Source organism: Mauremys mutica, chromosome 20 (assembly GCF_020497125.1).
Source record: "Mauremys mutica isolate MM-2020 ecotype Southern chromosome 20, ASM2049712v1, whole genome shotgun sequence".
Classification (NCBI taxonomy): domain Eukaryota; kingdom Metazoa; phylum Chordata; order Testudines; family Geoemydidae; genus Mauremys; species Mauremys mutica.
The window spans coordinates 24,380,035-24,390,818 of record NC_059091.1 but is presented as its reverse complement, the minus strand read 5'-3'; the positions used below and the strand labels follow the sequence as shown (position 1 = coordinate 24,390,818).

General features: G+C 66.6%; 1 protein-coding gene across 1 annotated transcript; it reads right to left on the bottom strand.

Annotated features, from left to right (window-relative positions):
* Nucleotides 1-1,784: 1,784 nt before the first annotated feature.
* On the bottom strand, nt 1,785-10,335 carry QTRT1 (queuine tRNA-ribosyltransferase catalytic subunit 1). The gene is given in 11 exon segments (XM_044995692.1): nt 1,785-2,515; nt 2,733-2,817; nt 3,197-3,306; nt 3,490-3,565; nt 4,155-4,293; nt 4,965-5,080; nt 5,819-5,897; nt 6,292-6,430; nt 8,132-8,200; nt 9,945-10,183; nt 10,186-10,335. Coding segments are annotated over 11 exon segments (1,251 nt in total). The 5' UTR covers nt 10,232-10,335; the 3' UTR covers nt 1,785-2,362.
* Nucleotides 10,336-10,784: the final 449 nt, after the last annotated feature.

Below are 10,784 nucleotides of genomic sequence, written 5' to 3'. Positions count from 1 at the left end.
CGGCCCAGGCAGGGGCACCCGGGCAAGGCTGGTCTCTTGTGCTGGAGGGTTTGCAAAGCTGAATCTGCCCAGAACAAAGGCGCCCCAGCGCCAGCCTCGCTTACCCACTCACCAGGTGCCCGGGCAACAGTACCCAGCCGCAGGGCCCTGGCCTCTTGGGCTCCTTCCCGGGGCGCCCTGTTCCAGCTGGCAGGGACGCGGGACTCAGGGCAAACGCAGGATGGATGGAGCCGGCAGGGCGAACAAATGCACCAGATCTTCCCAGCCAGCTGCTTTACCAGGCACAAGCCCCCACAAGCCAAGTGGGCGGGCGTAGGAACCCCACCCGGCAAGCCAGGCTCTGTGCTCTGGGAGGGGAGTGGGGTCTAGTGGATAGAGCAGGGGGCTGGGAGCCAGGACTCCGGGGTTCTCTCCCCAGCTCGGGGAGGAGGGTTGTGTGCTTAGAGCAGGGGGGCTGGGAGCCAGGACTCCTGGGTTCTCTCCCTGGCTCTGGGAGGGGGTGGGGGCTGGTGGGTTAGAGCAGGGGGGCTGGGAGCCAGGACTCCTGGGTTCTCTCCCTGGCTCTGGGAGGGGGTGGGGGCTGGTGGGTTAGAGCAGGGGGGCTGGGAGCCAGGACTCCTGGGTTCTCTCCCTGGCTCTGGGAGGGGGTGGGGGCTGGTAGGTTAGAGCAGGGGCGCTGGGAGCCAGGACTCCTGGGTTCTTCTAGTACCGGATCACCCCTCCCCCCAGCAGTCCCTGCTCCAGGACAGAAGCCAGCGCAGGGTCCCCGTTAGGATGCGAAGAGCACTTACCGTAAACACCCCCGCACACACGCAGCAGAACCTCCCCAGTTCGCTGCGGCGCCGCCAGAGCCCCGCTTTCGTCGGGCACCTGCTGCCCCCTGCTGGCCGATGGGGGAACCTCCCGTTCCCAGCAGCTGGTTCCCCTTTGGATGCTTTCCCCGCGGAGCAGATCACGACCTGCTGGGGTGCAGGTGGTGGGGCCGGGCTTGGGGGAGAGGCAGGAGTGGGGGGTATGGGAGGGGAATGCGATCCTCACAGCGCTGCGGGCTGCAGACGCTCTCAGGCAGGGCTAGTAGTGCCACTGTACCCATGGGGAAACTGAGGCACGGAGACACTAAGCCACTGGCGCACGATCACACAGGGAGGCTGCAGCACAGCAGGGACTTGAACTCAGGTCGAGGAGGCCCCAGCTCGTATCCTAACCACTGGGCCCTGCTGCCTCTCCTCCCCCCGCCCAGTGCATAGGGACGGGGGCACCCAGGAGGGTCTGTAACAGGTTGCGGGTGGAGAGACTGGCTAGATCCTCCCTGAGTTAGACCAGGGGGCGCTCCCACAAGCCTAGCCCCAGGCCCCGCCCACGTCAGCCCCCATCGGGCACAGAACAGGTTGGAGATGAGCATCGAAGCTTTCCCCAGACAGCCCGGGGCCAAGCCCGGCCCTGCCTCCCAGCACTCCTGCTCGCCCCCTGTCCAGAGCAGGGGCTGCGAGCGCTGGTGCTGTACCACTGATGAACAGCTGCCAGGTCCCACCCCAGAAGTGGCTGCATCTGAGCGCAGGACCCCTGTAGAGACGGCCCCTGCGCCACAGCCTAGAGGCGGATGCTGCTGAGCGGGTTCAGACCCAGCCCAAGGGACACAGAAGAGCTCTGGGGCTGCCTCCCCCTGTACATGCTGTAAGGGGATTGACCTCCCTCTCCGCCTCACAAGCACGTATGTGCCCTGCGTCACGGGGGGCTCGGGGGGGGGGGAATCTAGTCTGTGCCCCAGGGCAGCCCCGCCCCCGCCAGTCAGTCTCCCCCCCCCCGCCCCCAGTCTGATCCATTTCCACTGGCAGCTTGGCAGCGTTTATTGGGGGCTGGTGGGCAGTGCCCGGCCCCGCGGGGAGCAGAGCGCCTGGCTCCGCCTCGTTAAAAACCCAACCGCTAATTACAAACCGTGTACAAAAGGGGGGCGGGGGGAGAAACAGTAAAACAAAAACCAAGTTTAAAATCATTCCCCCCCCCCCCTTCTTAATGAGCTTGGAGGCTGCTGGGATTTAACTCTTTGGACCCCACAATCCAGGCACCCGCATTGGTCCTGCCCCGGGGCTCCCGTGTTACCCAGAACCCTTTGCACAGAGGAGCTCAGTGCTGCAGCCTCGCTGACTCCCCCTCGTCCCAGGCTGCGACGAGCAGCCACTGCTGGGCCCGGGCCTCAGAAGATGGGGCGGCTTCGTTCCCAAGCCTTCCAGCCAGCTGGGCTGCACATCTGACCCCTCCGACCGCAGGGGGCTGAGGGGGCAGCTGGGATAATCCAGGCCAAAAGATTCTCTGTGCCCCCCCAAGCTCATCTTCCTTGTAAAACACCCCCCTACACCCGCTGTCACTCCAGGGTGATATTGACCGAGGCCAGGGCGTCCACGGCCCACGGCGGGTACCGCTCCCGGCTGCCGTACATGGTGCTCATGAAGTCTCGGACGAACTGCGGGAACCTCTGCTCCACGATGCTCTCCCGGATCGACCGCATCAGATTCAGCTGGGGGGGGGGGAAGGCAGATTACAGCCTGAACAGCTCGGATACTGCCCACACCCCCTCCCACACCGACCGGGGACAGACCCACGGGCTCACCACGCGCCCAGAACCCGCCTGGCTCCGAGGAGGAAGCAACAGCAAACGTAACAGCCCTGCTTCGCCCCCCAGCCTCCAGGGCAGTTAACGCCCGGCCCAGAGGGCAGGCGCCCTGGGGACCCACCTGGTAGGCGATGTTGTGCACCGTGAGGAGGTGCATGGCTGCCGTCTCACTGCGGAACAGGGCGTGCAGGAAGGCCCGGCTGTACCTGGGACAGGGAAACGCCGCGGTGAAGGAGGCGCAGGCCGCAGGAACCGACCCTCCCGGGGCAGCCTCGGAAGGGACAGCGCTCGAGAGGCACACGGGAGCCCCCAGGGACGAGCTGGGGCTGAGATCCAGGGTCAGTACCCAGGGGTGGGGGCAGCTTGCTGGAGAGGCGAGGGGGGAGCTCTGTCCTCCATCCCCCGCCACCAGGGCAGGAGATCCGTGCTGAGGGTGGGGACCCAACATCCCCTGCCCCCAAGCACCAACCTACTTGGAGGTGCCCGGCACAGCTGCTGGCTCCCAGCCCATCTGCGGGGCGAGGATGTGGCCACGGGGAGGAGAACGACCCCTGCCTGCCCCTCCCCCCGACCCAGGGCACGCACCTGCGGCAGGTGGGGCAGTCGCAGTTCTCGTCGATGGGCCGGAAGTCCTTGGCGAACTGCTTGTTCTTCACCGGCAGGGAGCCCCAGGGCACCAGGGCCGAGCCGAAGCGCTGGGAGAGGAAGGATCCGGCGGGTCACTGGGACAGCGGCCAAAAGGGGTTATTGGGGGAGGGGTGTGTGTGATCCCAGCTGCTTTCCCATCACTATGGGGCATCCCAGCGCACACAAGAGCAGCCCAGGTGCAGCCGGGCAGACTGACCCCCCCCACCCTGTCCCTGGGGGCAGCCACTCACCGCAGTCCGGGTGGGGAAGACGCAGTCGAACATGTCGCAGCCCAGGGCAACGCAGACCACCAAGTCCGTGGCGTAGCTGGGGGGGGGGAGACGGCAGCTCTGCAAACTGGCCCAGGAGCACGTCGGGTCTCAGCCTAGGGTCCCCGACACCCAGGCTCCAGCCCAAGCCTGGGGAACCTCAAGGGAGGGGGGGCCGTAGTGGGGGCCCCTGGAGGGCGCGGTGAGGCACACGGGAGGGGAGGGATGTTAGCACTGGGGCCCGGCTCTGCCAGCGAGTGGGCCGTACCTGCCGGCCCCTGGGCACCACCCTCTTGGCGAAGGGGCACGTGCTCCCCTCCCATGACCCAAGAGGAAGTGGGGTAACTAGGCAGCCGTGTTTAGGCTTCAACTTCCCTCAAGCGCCTGAACCCCCTTGGTTCCCAGCATGAGGCAACCCATATCCCAGGTTCCTAAACCCCCTTGGTTCGTTAGCATGAAGCACCCCCCGCCCCAGGCTCCCAGGTGCCTGAACCTCCTCGGTTCTGCAGCACGAACCACCCCCCACCCCACAGGCTGGGCCAAAGCTCAGCAGCAGCGGGTGCTGCGTAGACGGGACAATCCCTGAGGGAACCAGCTGAAAGCTCCAGAAGAAGGGGGAGCGGGCGCTGCTCGGCGCCGACACCTACCCGACCCCCATGAGGTAGCGGGGCTTTCCCCTGGGGAGGCGGTCGGTGCTGAGGGTCACCACCCTCCAGAAGTGATCCTTCGCCTCGCCGCCGCTAAGCCCCCCGATGGCGAAGCCGGGCACGTCCCGCTGCGTCATCTCTGGGGATGGAAACAGAGCTAGGAAGGTTCCCGCCCCTAAGGGGGGAGGGGGAGGGCAGGAGCGCCCCCACCCACCCCCTCGTGAGGGTCTCCACAAGCTAAGGGGGCATACGCAGCTTCCTCTGCCCCACCCCCAGGGCGTGCCCCCATCCCATGGTTAGTGCCCTCCGTCTTGCCAGCAGCTCCAGATCCTACCCCAAAGCCAGCTGGGGGCTTCCTGCCGCAGGCATCACGGCCCCCCACTGCTCCCACGACCAAAGCGGGGCTGGAGACCCCAAACCAGGCCCTGCCCGGCTTCCCGCCAGCTCCTAGGGTGACCAGATGTCCCGATTTTATAGGGACGGTCCCGATAATTGGGACTTTATCTTATATAGGCGCCTATTACCCCCCACCCCCGTCCCGATTTGTCACACTTGCTGTCTGGTCGCTCTAAGCTCCGGAGAGGTGAAACCGCTCAGCACCGAGGCCTCGCCCGAGATCAGGCCTGGCCCAAGGAGCTCACGGCCCATCGAGACACGGGAAGAGTTACCAGTGTCCAGATGGGAACGGGGGCCCAGAGAGGGCAGGGATTTACCCAGTCACCCCGGCCCCCCAGTCCAGCCCATCCATCCCCGGGCTCGGAGCACAGAGACCAGCTGTTGCCGGAGGGAGCAGAGCCAGGTCTCCGTTACCTTCCAGACACTTGGTGCGGAGGGCAGGGTCCAGCCCGCCCTGGATGATGGCGAAGAGGTTCTGCTTGTCGGGTTGGCTGTTGGCGGCGATGCAGCGGTCCAGCCAGCGAATCGACCTGCAACGCACCCGGCCTGCTCAGTTCCTGCCAGCCCACGGGAGAGTCGTCAGCAGCGGGGCCTCATGGATAGAGCCCTGGACTGAGACTAGGCAGGGCTGGGTTCTGTTCCCGGCCCTGCCCCCCGACTGCTGCGCCACCCTGTGCCTCAGTTTCCCCATCTGTAAAACGGGGATAGTCATGATAGGGACCTGCTTCGGAAAGCACTTGGAGATTGATGGACACACAGCTCAGCCGGGAGCTAGGGATTAGCCCCGTCCCCATGTTAGAGATGGGAAAACAAGGCAGAGAGAGGCAGCAACTGAAGCCATCAGATGGCCGAGTCAGGGGCAGAACCCTGGTATCCTGATTCCCACCCCACTGGGCCACCCAACCTCCGTATTAGAGTCCCACTGTACCCCCCCCCATCCGGGGGTACCCCCGCCAAGGAGGAACACGCAGGCAGGGCAGGACAATGACAAAAATCAGACTCCAGAGATGACGAGAACCCACACAGGGGTGAACTGGGTGAGACGGGAACGCCCTCGATCCGCCCGTAGCTGGGACCCCCAGGCGCTGGGGCTCCGGCCTGCCGAGGGTTAAACCCCCCCCACGCTCCTGGGGCAATGGATAAAGCAGGGGGCGGAGGAGCCCGAGTGGGGCACTGCCCATCATCCGGACACTGCCGCTTGGGGAAGGCTCTGCCGGGCGTTATCCACCAGGCACAGAGGTGGGAGGTGCTACAGAGACTCGACAAACCTGTACATGGCTTCCTCCACCCGCGGCCCCGTGAGGGTGCTGCTCACCACGTCATCCAGCTGCATCATGATGTCTGAGCCTAGGAAGGGAACGGGGGGAGGGCCATTCTCCGATTCTCTGCCTTGAACTCCGCATCCCCTTCCAGAGCCCAGAACAGGACCCAGGAGTCCTGGCTCCCAACCCCCTGCCCTCCAGTCTAACCCACTCCCCTTCCAGATCAGGGAGAGAACCCAGGAGTCCTGGCTCCCGGCCCCTCTCCCCTCAACCCACTAGACCCCACTCTGCTTTAACCAAAGGAAAAGCATCCACAGCAATTAACATCTTCAAAGCACTGACCCCTCCCAAGCCCTGTTGCAGGACCGGGGCCTAAACCGTTTCCAGAGTTACATTCGTTAGTTTCCTCGGTCGGTCTGCACCTCGGGGATGAGCCCATTGTGTGACCCAGCCAGCGGCTCCCAAACTGCCCGAGTTACCCAGCGCGTTCTGGATTTGGATGGATTTCTCCGGCGTCAGCAGGGTCTCTTCCCCATCGTACGGAGACCGGAAGCGGACGCCCTCCTCCGTCACCTCGGACAGTTCCACCAGGGAGACCATCTGGAACCCGCCGCTGTCCTGCGAACAAGCCCATGCGGAGCTAGAGGATACAGGGCCTGGGGGCGCCGAGATTTATGCCAGAGATACTGCCCAGGGGTCAAGGGTGCAACACAGGGAGGAAGGAGGCTGGACAGCTTGAGGGAGGGGAACAGAGACTCCAGGCCTCTGCTCTGAGCCCACTCCGGGTTGACAGTGGCCCATCTACCATGGTTGTTCCATGGGGCCATCACTGGAGCATCTGAGCACTTCAGTCATTAGTGAGCTTGCTTGCAACGCCCTCTTTGCAGATGGGGAAACTGAGGCACGGGCAGTCACTGACTTGCCCAAGTCCCGCAGGGAGTCAGCCGCAGAGCCGGGAATCAAACCCAGATCCCCCAAGTGCCAGACCGATGCCTTCGCCACGAGGCCCCTTTGCTAATTACCCTCTCCCGGGTGCTCAGTGAGGCAAACGGTGCTAAACAGCAGCCTCAGAGGCTTCCCCGCTCGCTGCTGAGGCAGCAGAGAGGCATGTTAGCTACGGGCAGCATCTTGGAGGGAGCTTGCCCTGCTGGTGCCCAGGCTGAACCGGTAGATACACAGTACAGAAGCTGCTTCCACCAGCACTAAATGTACTCTTTGTATTATCTATTAGGTGTATTACGGTAGCACCTAGGCACCCACCATGGCCCATTGTGCTAGGAGCTGTACATTATGTATTAGGTGTATTACGGTAGCACCTAGGACCCCATGGCAGTACGAGGTGCTGTAGAAACCCGGAACAAAACAGTCAAGAGAAGCCGGACGCCACGTAAGAGTCAGCACAGGGGGAACATACCAGGGCTCCATGCTGCAACCCAGCTCTGAAATGCTGTGGCACACTGCCCACAGGGGCCCAATCCTGACCACCCCCCCTCCACGCTGCCCACAGGGCCCCAATCCTGACCACCCACCCTGCACGCTGCCCACGGGGGCCCAATCCTGACCACCCACCCTGCACGCTGCCCAGGGGGTCCCAATCCTGACCACCCCCCTTGCACGCTGCCCAGGGGGCCCCCAATCCTGACCACCCCCCTGCACGCTGCCCACGGGGCCCCAATCCTGACCACCCCCCTGCACGCTGCCCAGGGGGGCCCCAATCCTGGCCACCCCCCTTGCACGCTGCCCAGGGGGGCCCCAATCCTGGCCACCCCCCTTGCACGCTGCCCGGGGGGCCCCAATCCTGACCACCCCCCTCCACGCTGCCCACGGGGCCCCAATCCTGGCCACCCCCCTTGCACGCTGCCCGGAGGGGCCCCAATCCTGACCACCCCCCTCCACGCTGCCCACGGGGCCCCAATCCTGACCACCCCCCTCCACGCTGCCCAGAGGGGCCCCAATCCTGACCACCCCCCTCCACGCTGCCCAGAGGGGCCCCAATCCTGACCACCCCCCTCCACGCTGCCCTGGGGGCCCCAATCCTGACCACCCCCCTCCACGCTGCCCAGAGGGGCCCCAATCCTGACCACCCCCCTCCATGCTGCCCACAGGGCCCCAATCCTGACCACCCCCCTCCATGCTGCCCACAGGGTCCCAATCCTGACCACCCCGCTCCACGCTGCCCAGGAGGGCCCCGATTCACCCCCCAGAGCCACGCTCCCACGAGAGGCTGCCGGAGGCGCCTGGCTTCTAACCCGCTTCCCCCCGTCGCCACAAGCCACAGGGATCAGGCCTCCTGGCCCAGCCCCGGGGAGCCCCACTCACCGTGAGCAGGTTCTGCTGCCAGTTCATGAACCCATGAAGGCCGTTGGCTTGTTTGATGAGCTCAGGGCCCTGAGGCAGATTTAGGGGGGTGGGGAAAAGGTGCGTTAGAAACGTGAACGCAGCCCAAGGCTTCCCCAGAAACCAGACCTCCAGAAACACCAGCCAACCCCCCCCCCCACCACATCAGGCTCGCACCCGCCCTGCAGGCTGTTCCGAGATTGCAGGGACAGGGACACTCACCGGCCTCATGCCCAGGTGGTAGGCTGGGGGGGGGGTCAGGCCCGCAGCTGGGGGGGTCACTCACCGGCCTCATGCCCAGGTGGTAGGTTGGGGGGGGGTCAGACCCCCAGCCGGGGGGGTCACTCACCGGCCTCATGCCCAGGTGGTAGGGGGGGGGGGGTCAGACCCCCAGCCGGGGGGGGGGGTCACTCACCGGCCTCATGCCCAGGTGGTAGGTGGGGGGGGGCAGACCCCCAGCCGGGGGGGGTCACTCACCGGCCTCATGCCCAGGTGGTAGGTTGGGGGGGTCAGACCCCCAGCCAGGGGGGTCACTCACCGGCCTCATGCCCAGGTGGTAGGTTGGGGGGGTCAGACCCCCAGCCGGGGGGGTCACTCACCGGCCTCATGCCCAGGTGGTAGGTTGGGGGGGGGGACAGACCCCCAGCCGGGGGGGTCACTCACCGGCCTCATGCCCAGGTGGTAGGCTGGGGGGGGGTCAGGCCCGCAGCCGGGGGGGTCACTCACCGGCCTCATGCCCAGGTGGTAGGCTGGGGGGGGGGTCAGGCCCGCAGCTGGGGGGGGTCACTCACCGGCCTCATGCCCAGGTGGTAGGTTGGGGGGGGGTCAGACCCCCAGCCGGGGGGGGGTCACTCACCGGCCTCATGCCCAGGTGGTAGGTGGGGGGGGTCAGACCCCCAGCAGGGGGGGGTCACTCACCGGCCTCATGCCCAGGTGGTAGGTTGGGGGGGGGGTCAGACCCCCAGCAGGGGGGGGTCACTCACCGGCCTCATGCCCAGGTGGTAGGTGGGGGGGGGGTCAGACCCCCCGCAGGGGGGGGCACTCACCGGCCTCATGCCCAGGTGGTAGGTTGGGGGGGTCAGACCCCCAGCAGGGGGGGGTCACTCACCGGCCTCATGCCCAGGTGGTAGGTGGGGGGGGTCAGGCCCCCAGCCGGGGGGGTCACTCACCGGCCTCATGCCCAGGTGGTAGGTTGGGGGGGGGGGTCAGACCCCCAGCCGGGGGGGGTCACTCACCGGCCTCATGCCCAGGTGGTAGGTGGGGGGGGGTCAGACCCCCAGCCGGGGGGGTCACTCACCGGCCTCATGCCCAGGTGGTAGGTTGGGGGGGTCAGACCCCCAGCAGGGGGGGGTCACTCACCGGCCTCATGCCCAGGTGGTAGGTGGGGGGGGGCATGCCCCCAGCCGGGGGGGTCACTCACCGGCCTCATGCCCAGGTGGTAGGTGGGGGGGTCAGACCCCCAGCCGGGGGGGTCACTCACCGGCCTCATGCCCAGGTGGTAGGTTGGGGGGGGGGGGTCAGGCCCGCAGCTGGGGGGTCACTCACCGGCCTCATGCCCAGGTGGTAGGTTGGGGGGGGTCAGACCCCCAGCCGGGGGGGTCACTCACCGGCCTCATGCCCAGGTGGTAGGTGGGGGGGGTCAGGCCCCCAGCCGGGGGGGTCACTCACCGGCCTCATGCCCAGGTGGTAGGTTGGGGGGGGGGTCAGACCCCCAGCCGGGGGGGTCACTCACCGGCCTCATGCCCAGGTGGTAGGTTGCGGGGGGTCAGACCCCCAGCCGGGGGGGGTCACTCACCGGCCTCATGCCCAGGTGGTAGGTGTTGCCCAGGCAGATGCGGCAGCCCAGCCCCTCCAGCTGCCGGGCCGTGATCCCCTTCATGGTGCCCTGCGTGCCCACGGGCATGAAGACCGGGCTGAGCACGGGGCCGTGCGGCAGCCGCAGCTCGCAGGCCCGGGCCTTGCTCAGCCCGCACTCGGCCACCACGCGCAGGGACAGCGCCGGGCCGCAACTGCTGGGCGCCGCCATCTTGGCCAGGAGTCACGTGACGCCTCATTGGGCGCCGCCATCTTGGGGGCCGTCATGTGATTCCGAGCCGTTGCCTTGGCAACGCGGAAGTGCGGGTAGCGAAGCAGGCTTCAGCCTCACCACTAGGCCCGAGCCCCCTCGTGCTCTAGAGCAACGTGCCCCCCGCTCCAGCCCCCCAAGGGCTCGGGCCCCAGAGCAACGCGCCCCCCACAGGCCCAAGCCCCCTCATGCCCCAGAGCAATGCCCCCCACTCCAGCCACCCAATGGCCTGAACCCCCTCATACCCCAGAGCAATGTCCCCCCACTCCTGCCTGCCCCACAAAGGCCTGAGCCATCGCATGCCCCAGAGCGATGCCCCTGCACTCCAGCCCCCCCCAACCCAAGCGCTCTCATGCCTGAGAGCAACACGCCCCCCACTCCAGCCCAAGCCCCCTCAGGCCCCAGAGCAAATCCCACAATGGCCCAAGCCCCCTCATGTTCCAGAGCAATGACCCCCCACTCCAGCCCAAGCCCCCTCATGCCCGAGAGCAACACGCCCCCCACTCCAGCCCAAGACCCCTCAGGCCCCAGAGCAACACGTCCTCTTTTCCAGCCCACCCCCACAACAGC